Source organism: Podarcis pityusensis, assembly GCF_964106645.2.
Source record: "Podarcis pityusensis genome assembly, chromosome: 5".
Classification (NCBI taxonomy): domain Eukaryota; kingdom Metazoa; phylum Chordata; class Lepidosauria; order Squamata; family Lacertidae; genus Podarcis; species Podarcis pityusensis.
Window position 1 is genome coordinate 40,999,957 of NC_138032.1, and position 25,277 is coordinate 41,025,233.

The 25,277-nt window shown below is 41.3% G+C and overlaps 2 protein-coding genes across 6 annotated transcripts in view; both read right to left on the bottom strand.

The window, feature by feature from the left end:
* The window catches only part of KLHL6 (kelch like family member 6), a 252,558-nt gene that overhangs the window by 51,426 nt on the left and 175,855 nt on the right, over nt 1-25,277 (bottom strand). The gene's annotated exons all lie outside the window — the stretch shown is intronic.
* Nucleotides 1-25,277, bottom strand: part of ARHGEF4 (Rho guanine nucleotide exchange factor 4) — a 155,743-nt gene that overhangs the window by 21,308 nt on the left and 109,158 nt on the right. For all 5 annotated transcript variants that reach the window (XM_081008392.1, XM_081008393.1, XM_081008391.1 and 2 more), the window contains one exon: nt 22,453-22,586. In XM_081008392.1, coding sequence (XP_080864518.1) covers nt 22,453-22,586 — 134 coding nt within the window. The remainder of the gene's footprint in view (nt 1-22,452; nt 22,587-25,277) is intronic.

Genomic DNA, 25,277 nt, shown 5'->3' on the forward strand with positions numbered 1-25,277 from the left:
TCAGACATGTCATGAATGCTTTTGCTCAAAATAACAGCAAATTCGAAGAATAGCTGATAGCATCATTTATTCATTTGAAAACAAGCTTCCCATGCATTCAGACTGCTGCCTTGGGATGGGAAATAAATCAGAAAGGCAGCAGATAATGATCAGAGACCCCTTTTATAGAACATCGCCTGGGAGCATGGGGTAAAATAAGCAAATAGCTGCCTTAGCATTCTTTCACACATGCCAGAAGTAGACCTGGGATGGTCTAAATAAAAGGTTCCTGGATCCAAATTAACCATGGATGAAGTGGGGTATACAGCCGTTCTCTCTCTCTGAGCATCAGCTATCTAGATAGATGCAGTAACTCATCCTAACTTTCATTTGTCCTTTGAACTTAGCACAGAAGTTCTAGTTAGAACCTTACATGCATATATATTGCACATATGTAAGATGTGTGCACAAAGAAACAATCAATTAATGGAGGTGGGCAGCAGCTGCAAACTTTATCAATCTTCTGCATGTTCATTGTACCCATTTTATTACTCTAGGTGTTTGTTTTTTTAAAAAAAATTCTAGGTACAGGTGTGGGGCATTATCATTGACAATGCACAGAGATGTTTAAGACTTTCCCTCCCTTCCATCTCAGTAAAAAAAAAAAATCCCACCATGGTCAGACTCCCACCTGACTCAGACCCTGGGAGAAACCATATCCAAGAAGGCGATTTAGGATCCCACAGCAATCCCCAGTACAACTGAGGACTTGGTCATGGACCTGATCCCAAGGTAGCGTGAAGTACCCCGTATCAAGGATGTTTTGGCTGGGTCCTTTTATACACTCTATGGCTACAGCCAAGCCCTGCATCAGTGCCCAGTTCTCACTCTTTGCTCCCAAGGGTCTTGAGAGTAAATGCAGGAGCTAAATAAGTGGCAAACAGCAAGATGGCATAAGGGTACCTGTGTAGATGCCAAAAGACACAATTACCATGGTTCTACCCCAGGAAGAGTCTACTCAGAAGAAAGGGAGAATGTCCTCTGGATTCTTGCTGGCTTAATCGCTCTCCTGTTCCTACTCTTCAGCACATGGGAGCCTGTGTACACATTACTGCCTTAAAACACAGCAGGGTCGGGTTTCTCTTTTGCATTTTCAACTTGCATTGTCACATCAGTTGTAGACATCATTACAGCTTGGTGTTTACCCAAATTCTCAATTTCTGTCCACACCAGCAGGTGTAGAGGAGGCAATGCTGTGTTCATATGGCTTACATTTTCAATTCAGTTTGAAGTTGGGGGAGCATCAAAATGCAGTATTTCTCAGGAAACCACAGGATAGGTGTGGATTGTATATATACAGAGCTTCACAAATCAGCAGTGGGAAAACACTGGATGCAGAGGTAATGGGACTGAGCATTTAGAAGGAACTTGTGGTATTGGTGTTAACTGCTAATCATGTTGGTAACATATGTGTAGTTAGGCCCTTAATAAGAACCTTACTGCATCAGAGCAAAGATCCATCTCATCCAACTTCCTGTTTATAACAGTGGCTAAGAAAATTCTTCTGTAAAGTCCCAACTCCAGACATGAGTGAAATAGCCTCTCTCTCCCTGCCCCTTGAATCTTGTATTCAGTTGTATTTAGTTGTATGCTGCTCAAAACCAACCCATTTTACAGTCCGGAGCAAAAATATAAGATTTTCCCCACCTGAAGCCATTCCATCTGCATTAGCTGAATCTTTTTAACTCTGGTGAAGGGCTCCTATATCAGTATCTACAGACACTCTCCAACGGGTTGACTTCCATTGTCTGCCAAGATGAAGGTTACCAGATGTCCCCATTTCCCAGGGACAGTCCCCGGATTTACAAATCAGTCCCCATACAAAATCCATCTATTTAGTAGGAAGTTGAAAAGTGTCCCTGGATTCATTGAAAAAAATCTGGTAACCTTAAGATCGATGCCAACACATAGGAAGGGCACAATGTCCTGAGGGCAGCAGAGAACTTTAAGGGAGGGTACCTCTAACAGATGGGAAAGCCTGGTGGGTTGCAGGGGCGGAAGAAGGGGGTGCTGTGGGGGCAGCCTGCCCCAGGTGTCATCACTTGGGGGGTGACAAAATGGTGGGCAGCACTTACCGTGGGGCCTGCAGTGTGCCCGAGCCACGCGTCTCTCCTGGGAGTGACGCAGTGGCTTGGGCACCTGCAGGCTCCACGCTGCCCCAAACGGTCTGCCCACCACCTCCCCCTCAGCTGTAAGGTGGCTGAGTGGGAGGAAGCAGGCAGATTCCTCAGAGGCCCCGTGGAGCATCCTGCCCTGGCTGGCCCTGCCCCCGGGTGCAGGGCACGTGCGCCGCCCCAGGCGCCTGATCGGCTTGCTCTGCAGCTAGTGGGTTGAGTAGCAAAAGCCAGGGGTGAAGCCAGTACTGCCACCCTTCCACCCACTACCTGAAGGGCTCTCTCACTCCCCCTTATGATAGGGCTGGCCCTGATACTTGCTCTGACAATTTAGTTATCATGGTTAATAGTCACTGATAGACGATGAATTTGTTTAATCCCTCCTTAAAGCCACATTGTGTTTTGAGGCTGTCTGAGGGAACAGGCCTCTATTTTGAAAGAAAAGATGATGAGAGGCTCCCCTGCTGTTTCTTCCCCTGAGGTGAGTATTAAATGTAATTAGAAGTAATGCTAGGATTGCAGACAAAACTAACTTCCCTCTTCCTCCCAGCGTTTTTTTTTCTTTTTCTTTTTTCCACCAGGGCCACATCCTACACAAGCTACAGGACCAGTAGACTTGAAAGTGCTTTTTGTTCTTTTTCTTTTATCTACAATGATTAGGGAGGGGTGTTTCCACTCTCAGCTCTGAGAGCACTTTGAATGAGTCACAGTCTCTAAGTAGTGACCAATTAGTTCTTTTTGAAGAGATATAAAGGTTTTAAGGCAAAGAAGCCTTCTTGCATGGGCAGATACAGGCACTGTAAGCAGCTGAAGAAGGCAAGCAAAGGTTAACTTAAAAGGTTTGGCCATTCACCAGAATGATGGATTTGACAACTTTCCCCAAACATTGGATGAGGCCAGAGTGCATTCAGGTTTAACAATGAGGTACAGGGGAGTCTTCATGAGCCCCTGGATAGCAACACGATTAGTCAAAATACTAAGACACCCAGGGCACTGGGTGAACCAGCATAGGAACCAATGGTCCACTAAGCTCAGTACTGTCCATACTGAAGGGCATTGGCTCTTCAGGGTTTCAGGCAGGGGTCTCTTCCAGCTGCACCTGGAGAGATCAGCTATGAAGAATGAGAGTTATGAGTCAGGAAATCCCATGTTCAAATGTCACCCCAACCATGAATTCACCAGGTCACCTTAAGCACGTCACAATCTCTCAGTCTCAGCCTTCCATCTGCAGTATGGGAATGGTGGTAATAATATTAAGCCCTTTTATAGCTTAGTTGTTGTAAGAGTTATTGAAATCTAGCTGCTAAGGATAGAGCTGGAAACCTTCAGTTTGCTACTGTGTGCAGCTGAGGCATGTTGTCAGAAAGTTATCATGACTGCAGCATGGAGCATATTTCCAGCCCTCAAGTATTCCCAAGTCTGTTCTGTCCTATTTCCGCAATAATTTTCCCATAGTGGTTTTTAATTTGCATGAACATCACACTTTGACATGTATTTTTAAATGTAAGTTTCTGTTTAAATGCCGTTTTATGTGTTTTCTCTCAACATACACTTTAAAAAAATGAGTCAAGAACTACGGTACATCGAAAAATTTGAGAGGTGGGAAGTTTGGTTTACGCATTAGTCCATGAAATGCAGGTCACATCAGTTTGTATTGGAGTTTGCAAAACATCAATTTCCCCCAGCATCACTATTCCTTTCTGATCTGAGATCTTGCCTGAGCAACAAGGTCTTCCTGGCTCTGGTGTGTTACTTTCTAGGTGTCCCTTAACTCTTACTCTCTTACTGAACATCTGTCTCAAGCTTGACAGTGAAACACTTTGAACACTCTCAAGCACCTTGTAAATGGAAAGTATTTTATATGCTGTTGTGTCATCCAGTTAACAAGGTCTATTGATTGTATGAGTTTTGAATGGTTGATGAATTTCTTTGTATTCTGTCTATACGATGCTGTCTATACGATCATTTACCACATTAGAAGAGGCATTTCCTCCTGTGTGAAAGAGGGAGAATGCCTCTTCTCAAATAATGACTGTCATTTGCAATTTTTGATACATACTTATATTTTACAAATTAACATCCAGGTGGGAGGCAGCAGGTACAATCCTGATCACCTCATTGGGCCCTGTTTGAACCAGATGTACATATTCAGTTGATCAAAAGGTTTTTGAGTGATCAGTCTAACTAAACTATCAGTACAATCTTAGACAGAAGTAAGCCCTACTGAGTTCAATGAGACTTACTCCCAAACAGGTGTATAGGGTTGCAGCCTAAATATTGCATTTGCTGTTATGATGAAAACATGGTTTTCTCTCATCTGTTCATTCTTCTTTTTAAAAAGGCCCATTTTAAACATACAGCGGGATCAAGTTGTGTTTTTTTTTCCATGAAGGAGAGCACAGGAGAGGAGTTGCATGTTTAAATGCTCCCCACTTGCCCCAACAGCACTTTTTCTTGCGTGTAAAAAAGTAGTATCAGCCTAGTCTTCTTTTGGGTTTATTTTTCTGTGTAGGAGTTAATTTCATCTTTGGATGAAGAGCAGTATACAAATAATTCAAACCTGCAATCCCCCTTCCAGCAGTATGAAGTAGTTTGCTCTAGGAAAAGCATTAGCACTTCTGCTGCATATACACAAATTGGGTCAGAGACAGTTTACTCATGAATCCCAGGAGCTTTCCTTGGTTAAGGGTCCTGTGTGTGCTATTGCTGCCATTCAAGAACAAAAGAGATATCCTGGCAGGCTGTGGTGAGAAGAGGATATCTGTGCCTTGGAGGGACCTTATCATACTGCTGCCCAAACTCATGGGACTCTTCACAAGTGGATATTCCACCTAGCAATGGCAGCTGTCATCCTTGATCGCACATACCCTCCAGGAACTTCTCTACCAGCTGCTGTGTTCTTTCCTCAAAAATACTGCTAACATTAGTTTAAAAAGTTAGTAGGGTTCATCTACATCCCTGATAATCAGGTGCTATAACAGGGCTAAAAGGTATAGAAAATCTGTGACCTAAACTAGCTCTGGTTGGGAGAGAGCCCATAATCTTGACGGATAAAGGCAGTGCACATCCTGCTATTTCCAGGGAGGAAGTGGAAGTTCTAAATCAGTGCCTGGGGTCAGCTCTGTTTGTTCAGTCAACAAAGTGAAGCTTAATCCAGGTACTGTTGGTCAGTGATTCTCAAAATCTAGCTACAATTGTGCAGCTATGGCTATACTCCTAAAAAAGCAACCACACAGCTTGGGGTACTCCTAGATCTAGTAGCCTTGCTCCTGGGTGGAATCTACACACATATAAAAAAACACCATGAAAATGCTTTTTTAAAAAACGTTTTGAAAAATACATTGAATTTGGCATAGAACATTTGTATATTGCACTTTACAACACATTTAAAACATTTTATTTGCAGCTGTATAGCTGAGTCCCTGGATACAGAGGTAGTGGAATGAGCTAACAGTGCCTTTTACCAGCTGCTGTGCCCTTTCCTGAGCTTCAGTCACTCATGTGATGGTCACTTTCAGGTTGGATTACTATAATGCAGTATTTATGAGGTTGCCCAGAGGGCAGCAACATGAGAATGGGCCTTCCCGTTTGTGGAATGGGCTTCCCGTTTGTGGAATGCTCTCCCTAGGAAGGCTCACCCAGCACCTTCATCACATATCTTTAGGCAGCAGGCAAAACATTTCTCTATAACCAAGAGACTTTGGATGATTGAACATTCTATAGCCTTTTAAATGTTTTGTGAGAGGGGAGTTATTGGTTTTTGTTCTTGTTTTATTCTGTATTCTATCTTCTTATTTGTATTTTTATGTTGTGAACAGCCCTGTTATTTGAAGGAATAATAAATAATAAAAATAATAATCTCAATAATTACCTCCATCCATATGAGATGTCCAGGCTCTGAGGTCAAGTGTAGAGGTCCTGTTCTGTCCCCTCACCTCCCATTCGCTAACATAAAGGGGGCAGCTGGGTTTTTTATGTGTCCTGGAAAAAGAAGCTTGCCTGTCTCCTTAGTGAGCAACGAAGGCTTTTCTTTCCCAGCAGGCTTTTAGGAATGTGGTTTTCTGAATTTGCTTTTCACCTGCCATGGATCTTAGAAATGTATGCTTTTTTATCAGGCGGATACATTGCTAATGTTTTATTGTCTTAGATGTATTTCTTTGCCTAATTATTTAGAAAGGCAAGATACACCTTTTGGAAATGAAAGATAAATAGAACAACCTCCTAAAAAGGATGGGATACTGGCAAAAAATATCAGAAGAGGGAGACAAATTTGATACCTTATCTGAGTAGCAAGCAACACTTTATACAAATATAAATATATGAACCTCACTAGGGAGTCATTACAGTCAGATATGATTTTGGAGTGCCCGTTAGAGAAACAAGGAATGTTACTTACTTTCCTTTCGATGTCATAATGTACAATGTTATTACTGTTTATCACATTGCTGTCACAGAATTACTAATAAGATCTATTCCTACCCGCTTTTCAAGGCTAGGCTCTAAGTTTTAGTGGAACACACACACTTTCTTAAGGCAAGGAAAGGTGATCATTATCAATTCCTCCCGCCTCAAACTCTAGATCTTAAAGGTGTGCAAGTCCAGCAATTTATTATCTAAAAGGCACACAAGACAAGTGAGTGTATGCACAGAAATTGTGTGGGAGCACCACACATGCTACTTTGAATTCCCTCATGGAAGAAAGGCAGGATATAAATGCATAAGCAGCTCACTTCTGACAATGTTCATGCTGCTACATACCTCTGTTGAAGTGTAAAGTCCCAGTAACTAGTAATTTGGTTATTGCCTACTGAGGGTTAATTGACACACATTTCCATCCATGTTTATTTGAATACAGTTTGGCTTTATTTTGAGGAACAGTTATAACAGTTCTTTTTATAAGAAGCCAGAATTTATTCGATTTTTAAATGTCAAGCACCAACATTGGAAATTTACAATATGCCATGAATAAATGCATGAGGAATCTTATTGACAAAACAGCCTCAGAACTCTTTTTCTTATAGCGCTCCCAGGATACAGTGTATAGAAAGCATTGGGTATTTGTCAGGGCTGATTTGCATGGTCAAAAATTGGGCTCTCCCCAGCACCAATGTTTCTCATTGTACGCTCGCCAGCCATCTGGGTTTGTAATGAATTCTTAGAGGCGCATCCTGATCCAGTTATGAAGGCCTGTGTATGTAAGCAGAGGCTTCTTTTTACATACTACCTGCTGGATCAGGAACAATGGAGATTAACTGGATTCACATCTGCATTCTACATTTGTGGACAACTAATGCCAGAACTAGTGGCACAACTAGAATTGGTTTGGGGATGAATGACACACATTCTATCAAGGCAAAGAGCTTGATTATAAAATAAATAAATATGAAAATAAATAAATATGAATTGGCCCTCAGTATTTTATTTCTGGCTATGGCAAAACAAAAGTTCTGTTTGTTTCTTTATTAACACTGCAGACTGCTGCAGCATACAACATTTATTTATATTTAAAATGTATACACTGCCTTTCCAAATATGTTGCTCAAAGCAGTAAGCAAAGAAGAATGGAAATTGTAGCAGAAGCTGGAGCTAAGAAAACCAAGCTGAGGCCTTTCATTTTTATTTTTTTTCATCTTGAAAGCAAACTCCCCCCACCCCGCGCAACTACTCTCTAAAGTTATACCATGTTCATATCGGAAATTAGGCTTTTAGCCAGACAAGTAAAACAGATTTTTGGTTGGGTTTATTTTTCCCAACTTTACATTAAACTAAGAAAACAATACATTTAAGAAATGCTACATGCTCTTGTGTTGTTTGGTTTGCCTTAACCAAGGCAATGATGAATAAAGTCTATGCAAAAACCATTCTGAGAACTAACTAGCTGTCAGGCTTGCATCTCTGAGTGTATCCCAGGCTTGCTTCCATGTGCCAAAAATCACAAAGTATTTTCAAAATGAGCTTTCTTTAAAAAAGAAGGTGTCTAGCACAACAACAGAGTGACTCATGTAACTAGTAGGAATGGAGAACACTGCACAAAACACGACACACACATAACTTAGAAATAATGGCTCTTGATAATGGATTCAGTTCTTTTAGGGTGGAATTAGCATTAAACTCCAAGGAGAAGAGAGCAGTTTCATTATCAAATATTGGACCACGTGAGATGAATACACCTGAAAGTTCTTGCTTTGCAACTTCAATGCCAGTAAGGGGTTTGTTGCGTTTCTGGAGGGCTGGATTTCTACTCAAGGCTTGGAAAGCAAGCCACACTTGTTAATTTTTGTGACTTGTTAATGTCACAGGATTTATTTGAACTTCAGTGTTTCTTGAAGAATCAATTGCCTTTGACACTACCAGCCTGACTGCTTTTCCCTTGCCTCCCCTCACTCCCATTTTCAATCCATCAGTGTCTGAATTTCCAGATGGAACAAGACTGGTAAATAAAAATGTATCATTTCCAAGTTGATTATCAAGTTGGCTTTTCTCCATTTTAAGAGGCCCGGATCAGCTCTCCCACAACACCTCGATATTTCAGCTAGAAACAGAAGGGACAAAGGCAGTTTCTTGTCCAAAGATCCCACCAACATATTTTTTTTTACATGTTTCTCTACACATAAGCACTCTAAAGTCATTAAGAAAATGGGATAAAAGCCAGTGAAGACATACATTCCACAGGGCGGTCGCTGAACATAAACATAGATTCCTGATGTACTCTAATGATCCACCATTAATCAATTACAGCTAATTGGGCATTACTCACAACCCAGTGCACATATTCTTGAAGCCCCGATGGTCTCAATTAGAGAGCAATATTTGCTCTAATGGATTGGGCTTTTCTCACAGCAGCTGCAGACATGTAGCCGTTTTCTTGTATAATAGTTCATCAAATAAGTGCCACTTAACAAGCCAATGGAGTGCATAGATAGAGTCTGCTGAGCACTTCCAAGTCCATTCAGCTAAGAGGCGGAGTGTGTCTGTATGCAGCATCATTGTGATTATAGCCAGAGGTGGCCGGCAGCGACTCAGTTAACCAAGCTGGCCGCATTACTTCTTCCCTTTCCAAGATGTGATGCTGCTCTGGCTGGCAAGGCACAGGCAACGGGAACAGGGAGAGCCAGGGATACAGTGCGCCGATGAATAATCACAGGAGACATGCTCAGACACATGGCTACGACAGAAGACAAGGCGAACCTGAATCAGACAATGACGAGCTGACCTGCTGGTCTGAGGCCAGTCCTGGAAGCCCCCAGCCACTCTTTGCCACGCAACAACAATCCTGCTTCTCAGTAAACTGCCAGGAGAAACATGAGCACAACATTAATGATGATGAGAAAGAGCAGAATGACAAAGACCACCACGCGCTGCGTTTCCGGGTTCATGTTGCACCGGAGGAATGTGTGAAGCGCACTCCATTTGTGCCTGCTCTGGTTCGACCCCTTCGCCATGTCTGGGATTGGCCTCAGCCCCTCGACAAACAGCGTCTTAGCAGGTTAGCAGCAGCGCTGTTTCCGGAAGAAAGCGTGAGGGGAGGCAGGGGAGGGGTCTACAAACAATAGAGGCATTTCTGCAGCTGTCAGGAGGCAAAACCTGATCAATTCGGTACAGCCATTATTATGATCGGCTTCCGAGCATAATACGCGCACATGCAAGTACATCCTCTTCCCCCAAGCAATCCTCCTTATCTGGTTTTTGTTTTTTGTTTTATCTCAGCAAAGCACCAGCTTCCCACTTCATCTTCAGCAAAGTAACTGCCTCCATAAGCATTAGCTGAGTGAAGCTCCTATAGGAAGAGGGCTGCGTGTGCTGGAGCCCAGAGATCTCAGCAGCGATACTGGCTTTCTAAAGAGCTAGTCAGCTATTTGCTAAGCGCTGTAGCTAGGATACATGCAAGCCCTAGCAACGGGGGAGAGCGGGGAGGGCAGCAAGGAAAATGTGGGTCTTTCAAGGAGGGTTACAGAAGTGGAGGCAAAAAAAACCAAAGGCAGCTGTGTTGGTCCATAAGCGGGGGAGAGGAACCCTCCAAAATGCAGAGCTCTGAAGTATCTTTATTAAGATCAGCCAAAATGTTGCCAAATAGGGTGCAAGGCTTTGAGTTCTCCAGAATTCTTTATCAATCTAGGCACTGCCCAAGCAGGGGTTGGGGAAGAGGAGGGGGAGGCATGGGTACAAAAATCTGGTTAGCTGTTGAAGCCTGAAGGTTTGCATTCAGACTCAGTCTGCAGATGGAGACGTTAACTGAATTAGTCTCTACAAGATATCAGATGATATTTAGGATTGAAAGATGAAGAGGCAATAGCCCAGTTTTGAAAACAATTTTGATGCTGTTAATCAAATGTGGCATTCATTTAAAAAATTCAGCTATGAGCTGAGTAGGCAAAAATAAATTAACAAAATTAATAAGATTAATGCAGGTGCTTCTTCAGATATTGCATAACGGCAATAGCAGTAGACAGAAAAGGAAATACAAATTGCAAGTGTAGATAACCTAATTCTTCAGCAATGGAAACAAGGAAAAACCTGGCCAGCCTTGGGTAGTGAAAAAGCAAAGGCAGGCACTTGGATCCAGAAAAAAAGCCTCCATGATTGTTACAAAATAAGAAGCAAGCTTTCCCGGGGTCCAGAACTCTTAATGAGGCTGGAAGCTATACAAAGGAGAGTTGCAGGGGAAGGGAAGAACAAAAAAGAGAGAGCAGAAATAGGCTGGTATGTAGCCAAAAGACCTTCATTTAGACCCAATTTCAAGATGGAATTTGCATATTGTCTCTTTAAATAGATACATCAGTTTCAGCAAACTATTCTAAAACTGATTTTCAATCATCATGTAAAATATATAAGAACATCTATGTTCTGTATACTCTGAATGAGAAGATTCCTATGATCGGAAATAGGAATTGACCTCATTCAGATCTATTATTAGTATTATTTATTTAATTTATATACTGCCCTTCATCCAAAGTTCTCAAGTGCTTTCAACATTTTTGAAATCTAGAGATTCACTATGATTTTTAGCAAATAATTCACACAGCTACTCAGAAAAATGTGGGAGGACAGATGCACTCTTCCCCCAAACACACCACACTAATAGCAGCCAGGTCATCTGAATCATATATCACAAGCATGTATGGCAGGAAGCAAAACCACAGTTTGTGCATGATTCAATTATGCAGATAACCCATTGTCTTAAGTTATGTTGTACACTAACTTGGTAACTTCTGATTTAATGGCAGTGTATATGCTTTAAATACAGTAAATAAAAAGAATAATACTGTAATACAGAAACAGGTGGGGGAGGCAGGTGGACACCCAACACACAATGGTTCCGTAATCTACACTGAGATGTTTTTCAAATGTTAGTACTTGAGAGACCAGTTCTGTTTCTGAACTATGTGTCTGGCCTGATTGCCCTCTTCTCTCCCTTGCTAACATAATTTACTTTTTGCCCATAAATCTTTGAAAGTCCTCACCAAAGTTATCTATATTTGTGAATTGACACAAAAGAGTGGATTTGGAAGACATAGAGTCAACACAAGCATCCTGTTTGACTTGAGTTCCTGGTCAGATTGTGGGAGAGAATGCATATTCCACATTTTATTTTTAAGACTGTGTACGAAAGACTCCAAGCCACTCAGGAGACAGGCGCTGGACCATGGTCTGATTGAGGGAGATTTCCATTTGGAATTAAACAAACAAACAGACTACCATATCTGATTTTGGGACTTAGCACAAACATGTAGGCAGGCAGGCTTAGTATGCAAACTCCCACCACTGCCCCAGCTCAGATTGTTATCTCCCTTGTGTCTAGGAAAGGCTAAATGTTATGAAAGCCAAAGTATTACCAGTTTTTCACAGAGAGATCAACATTTCAACAAAAGACTCATGCAACCATCTTAAGCTGGCAACAGTACAAGCTCAGGATGTGAAGTTTGACTTTTTGCACTGTGAAGTCATATTTGTTGAAAACTTTACAGTAGTATGGCAAACACAGAATCAACGGCACTGCCACTTTATCAGGAAAGAAAAAAGTCAACCCGTACCCACTGGCAGAGGGCGGGGAGGAGTGCACCGCCTCCGGCACCATCGGGGAGGGGGGTACCATCGCGGCCACCCCCCGGACACATGCCACGCACCCCCACTGTGCAGGGCGCCATGCCCCCTCAGGTGGTGCACCACACCCTTCAGGAGCATGTCACGCCCCCGTGGGTGGAATGCCACACCCCTGGGATGCACGCCACACCCCACAGCCATGCCCCCGCCTGCTCTCTGCCCCCGGTGCCAGAGCATGCAGCTTCACCACTGACCATGCCAGTTCAACCAACATTCCTGTAAGTTCATTAAGCTGTAGCCTTTTCCCGTTATTGTTCTGCACAAAAAGAAAGCATCTATTCAGAATGCAGCTTTGCAGCAGCAGCTGCAGGTTCTTCCCCAAAACGATGTGTCTTTAATTCAACATCTAATTGAAAGAAACATGTCAAAATGCCACCTTTCTGCATGCATTCTTTGTACATGGAACCGCGTCTGAAAGGAGCTTGTATAACACCTGTAGCCTTGTGAAACATTGCCCATAAGCCGGAATACAGTAGTAGAGTTTTCAGCAGGCATTTAAAGTATGAAACAGATGGTGCCTGCTGCATTGTTATTGGCAGAGTATTCCACAGGACTGGGCTCATGATACTAAAGGCTCCATTTCTTGTTGATGTCAGATGAGCCTCGCCAGCTCAGCAGAGAACAAACAACACTCTTGTAGAAAATCACAGTGATAAAGCTGGGATATAGGGGTTCAGGCTATTCCTAAAATAACCTGCACCAAAGTTGTTCGCGGTGCTGTAAATTAACACAATAACTAGAAACTGGCTCTGAGGTAGCTGAGCACCCTTTGCAAATGACTAGATAAGGAGTTTTTAACAGTAGTGTCACATGTTGTCAGCCACGTGTCCCATCAGCAGCCTGGCTGCCGAATTCTACACCAGCTGGAGATTCCAAACCAGGCCCAAGGGCAGACTCACATAAAGCGCATTGCAGCAATCCAGACTTGAGGTTACCAAAGCAGCGCTCAGGACATTCCTGTCCCAGAACAGTCAAATATAGCACATCAGACAAAGCTGGTAAAAGGCTGGTGACAGCCATTTCACACGTGCACGTCATCAAGATTATATTTTGTGCTAATTTTATGTTTGCATTGGGTTTTTTTTTTTGTGAACTGAGTGTACTCCATGTTTAGCTCTCTTCTTTTTGTTGAAAATTGAATTAGAATACTTTCAATACATACACAAATGTTCAACATGCTCATGTGAATGCACACTTTTATTTGCAGGTATTTTAATTCCAGGAGGAAGTCCTCTGGAATTTGTCTCATTACATATGTAGGAAATGTATGTATATGTATATAGAGTGAATGTGGTACAGCAATTAAAGCATCAGACGTTAACCAAGGAGAATGAGATTCAACTCCTTATTCAGCCATTAAGTTCACCAGGTGACCCTGGGTCAATCTCTCTCTCAGTATAAACTTCCTTACAAGGTTGTTGTGACAATAAAATGGAGTGGGGTGAATAACCTTATGTACCACACTGAGTTGCTTGGATGAAGGGTATGACGGAAATTTGAATAATGGTGAAAACTATGGGCCACATTCCACGCAGCTCCATGAGCAGAAAACTTCCAAACACACAATGGAGTTTTCTCTCCCTCTCCTATATGTTCCAGGCATCCCCACCCCAAATAAAAACAGCTTCAGAGGTTTGGGGGATGTTCCAGAGCAGATTTGGGGAGCATGTGGGGGAGAGATGGAAAGAGAAGTGCTGCTGCACCAGAAGAACTATGCATGTGAAGCACTGGGCACAATTTTCCTGTTGTCCCTAGCTGATTTTGATGCTGGTTTTATAGATTTCATATTTCTTATGTAACCTGTTTTGGACAATGAACTGATATCAAAAATCAAATGCAACAGCTACCCACCACCAAAAGTCTGACAGAACAATGGTGACAGGCCCTTGCTGGGGACAACACTCCATAATGACTGGAGCAAATGCCTTGTCTCTCATGATCACCTGCCAAATTTGTGTTAGCGGGGCTGTTGTAGCCTTGGGGGGGGGGTAGTCATTACCAGCTGATTATTTATAGGAGATGCATTGCTATTTATATTATAGTAATTTTTTCTAAATTTGCATCCATATGTACAAATGAGAATATGCAAATTGGCACCGTGTTGTATCCTCATTTTCAGTGATGGCTTTCCTTTTTTTGTGGTGATGGGAAGTGGTCATTCTCTTTGTCTCTAGTGGGCTTCAGCAGAAAGCTGGGTGGGTAAGGAGGTGAAAGAAAAAGGGGAGATTTAGGGAAGACTGAAACGGGAAAAGAAACAGAAATAAACAAAAGTTTAATTAAAAAATAGATTGTTTGCATCCAGGCCTTGCCAGCTGTGTCCTTTTCAGGAACAAGATACAAAAAGGACCTCACATGATGAACAGGGCACACAGGAAGAAACACATGGAACTTTAAGGCAATCTTGTCCCATAAAGTTTATAAGTACCAGCACCTTAAACTGGCCCTGAATAGAATAGTCACTGCAAATGTTACTGAGATTATGTGCTCTATCTCACCAGCACCTGGCTGCTACATTTTGGACTACAGTATTCTAAACACTTTGCAGTGTCAGGCTTACATAGAGAACATTTCAATATGAGCTGGAAATTCTCAAGGAATGAATTACCGTGCCCAGGTCAGTCTTATCCAGAAAAAATACAAGATTCATAAAGACATGTGTCTATGTTAAAGATCAAGGACGAGTAAGATTATCCACAGTGAAATCTTTAACAATACTGAATAACTTGAGCAGGCATCTGAGCAAAAGGGGCCTTACCACAGACTTTACCAACGTGGTACCATCCAGATATTTTGGACTACTGTGTGCTGCTTTCCATGCATAATCAACTGTGTGCTGCTTTCATGAACTGAATTGTGCCCTAAATCACCACACACTTTTGTGCCAGATTATTTGCCATCTTTATTGCAGCCTTGCTCTATAGCGTGTGAGCCTGTAAAGATCTGTGCAATCTATTAGCTGGGATAAGCAAAACAGCCTGCTCTCCAGTGAATGCAGTTCAGTGTTATACGGGGTTATGCCAAGTGGCTTTATCTGGGTATGAAAAATTAATAACACTAATAAATCTGCTTGCACAGATCAAGGAGAGAGAGAAAAGATGAAAAGCCTAACGGTAACATTAGAATTTACTTCACTGTGAAAGCAAAGTGTGGGAGTTGGTTTGGCAGTGCCACAAAACAAACACACAATAGCCTCCTCTTTTACCCTCGCAATCCAGGATAAACCAAGATAACTAAACATAACAGACATACAATGCTTGGCCATCACATACATATTCATTTTTTGTGTTCTTCTATGATCTCTGGTCTAATCAGGCATGCAGGTTTTCATAGTATTTCACCCTGTACTAGGGTAGCTATGTGAAAAATAGGACAAGGCTTCTGCATCTTACATAGTTGTGAATATAAAAAAAATCCTTCCAGTAGCACCTTTAAGACCAACTAAGTTAGTTCTTGGTATGAGCTTTCGTGTGCAAGCACACTTCTTCAGATACAGTGTATCTGAAGAAGTGTGCTTGCACACGAAAGCTCATACCAAGAACTAACTTAGTTGGTCTTAAAGGTGCTACTGGAAGGATTTTTTTTATTTTGACTATGGCAGACCAACATGGCTACCTATCTATAGTTGTGAATGAAAGTCTCTCTACTACATAAAAGTGCCGAAACACTTTCCTCTTCTGCATCTAAATAAAAAGATTGTCCAGTAGCACCTTAGAGACCAACTAAGTTTGTTCTGGGTATAAGCTTTTGTGTGCATGCACAAGTTGGTCTCTAAGGTGCTACTGGACAATCTTTTTATTTATTTTGACTACGTCAGACCAACACGGCTACCTACCTGAATGTATTCTGCATCTGGTCACCTGCCACCTCAGCCCCAAGCCCAGGGTGTCAGCAAAATCCAACCACACCCTTCCAACCAGATTCTGAAAATCAGTAGGTTGCCAGCACTCCTGACTGTCAGACCTTACTGGACATTCCTGCAGATTCAGATAGACAAAAGCTAAAAGTCCAATTGAATTCAATCAGCCTTACTTCCCAGTAAACAGGCTGCAAGGCTCATTTGCTTTTCAAACCTAGTCTGGATTCCCATCTTTCTGAGGTGGTAAAGTTCACACACAGTGACTTACCACCTTATTTTTCACATGGCAAGTCATTTGTGTGAAAACAGCCTCTATGGGGGGGGGGGGAGAGAAATGAAACACTACCTTGTCCAAAAAAAATGCTTAAAAACATGACAGTGTGTTAGGAAAGCCACTGTGTATTAATCAGCAGCTAAACTTCTCCTTGTCACTGAAGTATTGAGTGAGGCACTTCCTGCCCCCACCCCACCCCCCGCAAGAGCATGATAACAAAATACTGTAAACTTTTATTATTTTTAATATGGCAGGCACAGTTAAATGTTCAACCTCACCTGCAATCTTAAGAACATAGGAAGAGCGTGCTGGATCAGGCCAATGGTTTGACTTCACTCCCCGGAGGCGCCTTCCACTGTCTCTTGAGACAGACACCAACCTCTAGTGGGGAGTGTTGTTGTGTTCAGGCCCTCCTTTCAGGTTGGCAATGTGACAAGCAAGCACTGGACAAGATTGGTCTGCTGATCCAGCAGGCCTCTTTTTAAGCTGTTATATGGCAAACTGGTGGCAGTTGGTGTGGAAACTGTTGAGCCCAGCCCATTTTGAAGCCCTTTCAAATATCACTCAGCCTTTGCCAGAGCAGGAGTGCAGCTATTTCACTCTGGGCAGCTGGATCCACCGCCCTGCCCCCCCCCCCAAAAGCCCATGCTGTGAGGCATCTAGAGAGAGAGAGAGAGCTGCAATTACATGCCATTTGAAGTGATTTTAGGGGGATTTGAAGTGAAGCCCGCCTTTTCTGGGTTGCCTTTATTGGTAGGCTGATCAGTGAAAACATTCACAGATTTAGTTTCGGGAGTGGGGGTGGGGGCAAGAAACAGGAATGGAATGGCAAGAGACTTTTCAGGTGCATCTCAGCAGGAGCTGAGGTATAAAATGCACTATGGGAGATTACGCAGCTCTTGTAGCAGGGAAATTGTATGGACTTTTAAGAGCCGAGAAAGAAATAAAAAAGAACTAACAACAAAGGTTTGGGAGAGAATTACTTGAACAAGTTCCGAAGGGAAGAAATGCATAATTTACTTAGGAGCTTTGGGTTTCAGCACTCCCTGAGGAAACATATTAGTGATTTTTAAAAACTTAATTTTATTTGATGGGTTAGTAGAATGTATTCAATTTAAACTTATACCTCTGGGTACAGGGCAGTATATAAATTCGATAAATAAAATAAATAATAATAATCTTGTTATTACCAAAGCAGAACTAAAAAAATAAAAACTGTAAGATGCTGCACAGCAAATGTGCCCTACTTCTCCAATCTCGCAATATAAATTATGTGGTGCAGTGTGCAGCTCATACAACCTCCTTGTAATATACTTTCCATTAAAGCTGTGAGAGGGTGGGCAGGATTTCCCTCATCAAGAGGGCGAAAATATATTTTGAACCCTCCAGGAAAATCTGAAAGGGAGGGAGAGGTATGGTGGATGGGTAAGGGGAAAGGAATGGCAGATGAGGAAGAGTAAAGCACCCTCCTTTCCCACTGCTTCTCTGTTGTAAATTCTACTTCCATCTGAAAAGGATTCTCTTTTTAAAAAAACCAAACAAACACTGTGACCGGTCTCTCTTGCACATGCTAAATGTGTTGTTAGCACTGGACTGAGCAACAGAGACAGTATGAATAAAGTATGGAGTCACAAGGTCAGGGCTGTGGTTCACCAACCAGATGACCTGCCAGAGGCACTGGAAATGCTGTGTATCAATTATTATTGTTGTTGTTGTTATTTTATGGTTTTAATACTGTGAACCATCTGGATCCTCTGAGAAATGCAGGGTGTATGTATATTAATCTGAAAAAATGCCTGACAAGGAAAAATCAACAGTTCCACATTCATTCAAATTGTACTTAATCAAACACTGTTAAAATGTTTTGCCACAATGTCTCCTCATGTAAAACAACATATCTAATTCTATTCTTATTATATTCATGGAAGACTAGAGTACCTCGGGTTACATATGCTTCAGGTTACATACGCTTCAGATTACAGACTCCACTAACCCAGAAATAGTACCTCGGGTTAAGAACTTTGCTTCAGGATGAGAACAGAAATCGTGCTCCGGCGGCGTGGTGACAGCAGGAGGCCCCATTAGCTAAAGCAGTGCTTCAGGTTAAGAACAGTTTCAGGTTAAGAACAGACCTCCAGAACGAATTAAGTACTTAACCCGAGGTACCACTGCAACAGGATTTTTATTTTTATTTTGCTATTTGCAATTTTTTTTAAAAAAGTACAAAATGAAAGGAAGTTGTCCAATGATCACATAATCTACAGTTCCTTTCCAAATAAATAAATAAGCAAGCAAGCAAGCTTACAAATTCACTAAGGCTGCAATTCTGACCCCTCAACTCCAGTGTTGATGGCTAGGTGGGTTAGGGTGCAGCGCAGGCACCCCTCTCTGCTGACTTCTACCAGAAAAGTGATGGTTTAAATCTTCACTCAGCCATAACTCTGATTGGGTGACCTGGTCCTGTCTCTATCTCTTAACCTAACCTAGCTCATAGGGTGACTGAGAGGACAAAATGAGGATAATGAGTCAAAGGCATTTATTTGAGCTCTTTGAAAGAATAGCAAAATATAAACGAAATAAATCAGTTAAATAACTGGGATGTATATTTATAATACCATTAGTATAAAATAGCCAGATGAAAACAGCCATATTGTGCTTATGATATTATGCCACTTTGCAAGAAGTGTCAATTCACACATCTAGTTTCAGACCTGTCACAAGTACATTTGCACCAGAAAGTGGTGGTGGAGGAAGAGAACTTTCATAAGGAATTACTTGCATCTTCATTTAAGCAGTGGCAGTCTAGCTAGCCAGTACTTAAGATGAAGTCCAAAGGCATATCTAGCTCTGAATCCTGGAAGTCTGGGCAAAGAAGAACCAATGTTACATGCCAAATGATCAGAGGTGGCCAACCCAGTGCCTTCATCAGCCCCTGCCCGCACAGCCAATTTGGGACAATGGGAGTTAGAATCCAACCTCATCGTCTATCTCTGAACTCCAAAGTAGTTGATAAGAACCCATTGACTAACAACCACAGGAGCCTCCCCCCACCCCAAACAAGCAGCTGCATTTCTCTAAAGTGTTCCCTAAGGGAAGTGTCAGTTATAAGCCTGTCAGTTATCACCTCTGCAGAGGTTATTTGATCAGTCATCCTTATAGAGTTAAGTGTTGATGCTAAGCATTCTGCAATATCTTTTGAATAACTCTGCAAGTGCCTGCTGGTGAACTGCCATATAAACAGCAGCTGCAGAATTATCTATCACCTTCCTTGCGGACACACACATCACAACTCTCTCTTTCCCTTTCCGTCTAATGTCATGCACTCTGAGCACAGTTGCCAAGACAAAGTCAATATTATTTCTCAGCTGACCTTGCAAATTCAGGGCAGATGAATTATTCCCAAATGCACAAAGAATCAGAGAATTGCAGCTGTCACTCATAAGGTCCCTGGCCACTCCAACCATTTCTGGCACTTTGTTTTATTTGAGGCTAGAACATGGCAGATGAGCCCCCCGCTGCTGCCACCACACAAAAAATACTGTGTATATAACTCAGGTTTTGAATGCACAGCTAGTTTGTGTCCATATGACAAGAATGGCAGCTGATATTCTTGGGCCTTTGTCAGATCAGACAAGACCTCACATTCAGTCTTCATACAGACCACAAAATTTTAACCACATATCTGAAGGCAGAGTTTGGTCTTGCTGTGGGTTTCTGATTACTGTGGTACCTTTAAGTCCATTAGTCTAGCATAAAAGGCACATCATTCACAATTATTCTTGCAAAGAACGGAGGTCTGAAACCATGGGGATAACAACACCAACAACAACATTAGCAAATTATATAATGATGATGATTTATACCCTGCCTTTCCACTACAATTTGCAGAGCTTATAACAAACCATTCACTACAAAATCAAGTAAATAACAACATACTATTTTGCCTGGACTGAGGCTTAATTTTCATGTCCCTTACCAAACACTGGCATTTAATTATTACCCAAGCCTTTGTGGTAGATTTTTGATAGCTATTGCAGCCTTGCACAGCAAAAGGGCTGAATCTAAGAGGATTATAGGAGCGACAATAAAACAGCACGTTATCAATTTATTTATTTTTACTAACCTCTCTGTCAAAACTAACTTGTGTTAGTTGCAACTGGGCTAAAAGGAAAAAAGAACTAACTTTTGGAAAGCCTTCCCATCTAAAAGACAGGGCATAGTCACACCTCCTCTTCTGCTGCTGCTAAACATCTGCAAAATATCCCCTGTATAGAAACAATACTTGTTTAAATTCTTTCATTAACCTGAATACATGTAAAAAACACAGCAGTTAAATTTCTAATGGGAATTATCTGTGAGCTATATATTTTAGAAATGGAGTAGAAAAATGTGGTTACATACCAGAGAGCTTTATTCATAATCTGGAATGTGCCAGCGTACAATTTGCTAATAAACATTTATAAGTCTTATGTAAAATACAAAACTTTATCTCTGCTTTCATTCCTACATGATATTCTAAGCTGGGGAAAGGCTACTAAAGTGGAGCAGATTATGCTATAGTTCAAGCATTCATACCCTCCACTGAAATTTTTCATTAATTTATAGAATGAATGTATTGCTATTTTCTAATGTAGGATATTCATGAGTGAGTGGGCTTAGAAACACAGTTGGATGGCAACATTCTGATCTTAATGCACCAGATAACAAAACCCCTTAAGGCAATCAACATCAGTATTTCAATACATACACAACCATCGTTCTTCCTTAAACATACTATGTCTTTTGTCATTAGTATTTTGAATGAGGAAGGGAAGGAAATACAAATGGGAAAACATATATTTCAAAGTGTACAGAAACTATCTTCACTGAATAAAAAAGCATATTTAATCCTTGATCCTAGATGGTGACTTGAAAGCATTTTTAATAATGAACGGAACACTTTTCAGGAGGAGAAATCACCAAGCAAAGTCTGCAGTTCTACAGGAAATCATCATAATCACTATGTATCCAGGCCAAATATTTTCTGGAAGGTGCATTCAAAGTTGCTTCCGAAAGAAAGACAGAGAGGTCCTCAATAAATATGAGAGGACCTCTCTTCCTGATCAAATAGTGGAAGCACAGCCAAGTCCCATGCCATCCAATGAGTGCAAAGGAAGTTGGTCTGAGTTGAACGACCTATCTGTGCACTTATAGATGCATGTAAACAAAGATCACAGCAGCACAACACTTCTGAAATTTTGTTTAACCATTCTGCTGGTTAGCCCACCTATAACATTAAGATAATAAGAAGTCTTGTGCAGAACTTCAGTATATATACTGCTTGTCCCAACAAAGCGAAACGTAAGAGCTGAAGAATCAGTTTTGAACACACCAATAAAATCACACACAACAATGGCCTTGCTAGATCAGCAGTGCATCAGGCAGAGCTCTGATTGAACAATATGGAACATACCAGCTGCTAGGTTCAGATATATTAGTAGACTGAAGAACTTTGTTGCCTACTTTTCTATTCAAAGTGATTGAAATTAATTAAAAAGTCACAGATCATACAAATTACTCTAAAATTCAATTATATGTATTAAAAATCAACCAAAATACCCAACATCAACTTAATGTTTAGGATAATAAAATAATATCTCAGAACTAACAAATGCTCACAATAAATTGGCAATTAACCTAAAGGCCTTCCAAAATATGAAAAATTAAAAGGAAACAACCTGGTGTGCTCTAATGGTGGATTCTGGGACATAGTGATTCTGTCTTAAGCTAACTGGCCTGATTGAGCTTATTGATGCATCCTCCATCATTTTTTCTCCACCTTAAAATTTGCAAACATATTTTTAAGCATCATACATCTCCCATATGCTCTTTCAAAGGAAGTTGCCTTTGCATGTCTGCCTAATAAAATTCATGCACATGAGGGAGTTAACAGATAAATGAACCACTAGAAAATGCATCTTCTGCAAAGAGAGTCCTGCCTGGTTAATCATAATAGTTTCACTGTTGCTGCTGTTATTTAAAAATGATAGCTCTGTCTTATTTTCCTTAGAAACCCATAGTTGCAGTACCTCATTAATAGCAAGCTGTTCTCCTCCTCCACCTGGGTGGCCATAACGATGGCTAGAACTTCGGAAGTCTTCATACAAGTCTTCTTCACTTCCCACATCATCACTGGTTTTCTCCAGCGATCCATCAGCAATGACTAAAATAATAAACAAACAAAAAAATCAGGAATTGGCCAGATGCAGAATGGAAGGAAGCACAGTAGGTTAGTGTGTTCAAAACAAGATTATTATAAATGTAAATTTTCAGGCTACAAACAGACCAGGTCTAACAGAAAAGAGAAATAGACAGGACCTGTTGGAAATTATGAAGCTCAGCAATAGCCCTGCTTTATCTTGGAATGATACAGCTCACCTGTGGCCATAAATTTCCCTGCTTTCTTTGGTTCTGGTCTCAGTGGTCCCTAGCAAAGCCCTTGGTTTGCATACAGAATCTCTCAAATTCAGTTCCTGGCATCTCCAAGCATGGTTGGGAAAGACCCATTTCAGATCCTTAAGAATTACTGCTAGTAAGTCCAAGCAATACTGGGTTAGATGGACCAGCAATATTGACTTGGTATAGGACATCTTTCTATGTTCCCTTAAGTGCTTAAAGGAAACAGGCTGCCGACAGGGTGCTCAACAGCTCCTGTTTACAAGCCTTCACCTAGGCCTGGAACATCTGTCTGTTTTGATAGCTCTGCTTCAGCTCTCACCAAATCCTGCCTGGTTCTCTTTGCCTTTTGCCTCCATATTTGCCTGTGGCTCCTACTCACTGCAATCTTGCTATGTGCTGGGTGTATATATATTCTTATTTTTTTAGCTATTTGACTTCTTACCCATGCTTCACCATGAGGTGAAATACAATATTAAAGTCAGTTAAAACAAATTACAGTCATTTATAGATGATATTGCTTGTAAGTGATTGCAATAGCTCTCCACTAATGAACAGAGCATTTTCTGGTGGCAGACTTTGTCTGCACCCCAAACCACCATTTTGTGACTTTGGCTGATAGATTCCAGTGCTCCAAGGGACAGAAGTAGATCCTCTAAGCATGAAGTCTGCCTAACCATGAACTAGGTCAAAATCTTAGGAAAAAATGCAGCAAACAAACCATTTGACTTAAGCTTTTGAGAATATAAATGATGGGAACAGGGAAGGGCAGAATGCCTCTTTAGACTAAAGTATTTCCTTCTAGGCTGTTTGTTCCCTTTTCCTCAGCACGACACTTTATTGTTTCATCAAATGTTTCACTATACTTTTCCTTTACATGCCGCCTCTGCCTGTTCCATTACTGAACTCTATAATTTTCAGCTTCAAGACAAATCTCTCCCATCATCTTTAAAGCTTTCTGGGTTTTTGTTTTGTTTTGCTCCTTCTCCCTGTCCCCTCCCCCAACTGATACATGATTTGCACTTAGATGAAAAAGTTATGGTCTGCGTTAAAATGTACTCTGCTAAGCCCCCTTGTAACCTATAATCTGTGTCCTTGCCAAGCACACATTTGTTTGCCTAGCTTAACTCATGTTCAGGGATCAGCAGCATGAGTTTTCCAGGGCAGTCTTGCAAAATGTTATTTCACCCTGTAATAGCTGCTCAAGCTTAGCAAAAGAAAGCAGCAGTGGCAGGTTTCTGCCAACTGTTCCACTGCTTGCGGCAACACCAAATATGCAGTTCAAATGCCACATTGAAAATAAGTAAAAGAGAAGGATTTTCATTGCATTTATACAAATTAGAGCATCCAAAATGTCAAAGGCCCGAGAGAGAAACATTTTTAAAATGTAAGAAGAAAAGCTGCTGACTTATTTTTGAATTCCCAGAAATACTACCCTTATGCCCCTGATACTTAAGTCATGGATCTAGAGAGCTGAGGCTGGGAAGACTTTTAACCCATTACATTACAAGAACAATCCTAAAGTTAATGGCAAATCTTCCATTTATTTCAGTAGATTGGGATCACAACTATTTACAGTGGAAGAGTAGTACTTGTTTAAACACACACAAACACAGTGAAATGAAAAACAAACAATAGTTTCTCATCAGTTTTATCAAGCGTTAAGTTTAAAGATCTTAATGCTTTCAAGCTGAGAAAAGTTCCTTGCATCTCCTCCTATACTTCATCTCCCTGGCTATGTATTTACAACTCAACATCCAGAGTTTGCTACCTCAGTGTTATGTTACTCCCAGAATAACTAATCCCAGTGTACACACAAAGTATTCCAGTGTGTTCAGACCACATCCATTTGCTGAATCTCTTCAGCCAATCATAGGTCACTATGTTTCCCTATGCTACTGGCTTTCATCCACTAATCTTGCTAATGTAAATAAGACTTCACCCGCAATGAAAGGGAGGTGAGTCAAGACAAGAGCTCTTGATCTTACCAGTTGACCTTTTTTAAACCCCTCTGATTCATCCTTTGAACATGTATATACATGAGGGGAAGAGGCTGAGCTCAATCACTGATACCCAGGGATACCTGATTGCGTAAACAAACAGGTCCTGACACACATCATGCCAGACCCTCATTTCTGCCTTCAGTCAGAGGCAATCACATCAGTGCACATAGATCTATTAAAGCAGGCATGCTTTCTCTAAAATAGTTCCAGGGCTTGTTGAATGTCAGAGGCTAAAGGGGACTATAGAAGCTAGGTATTGTGGTAGACATAGCAGTCCCCACCCTGCCACTAGCTTCCTAGCTGAGTGTGGAGTTCCTTGCATAGCTTCTGTTCTCCTCTTTGTGGTTAAAAATAAATAAAAAGAATCTACTTTTCTTTTACACCAACTAGATAGAATACACTTATAAGCTGCAGCCATACTCCAAAATACAGAGTGTCTTCTTACTGGTGTAGGG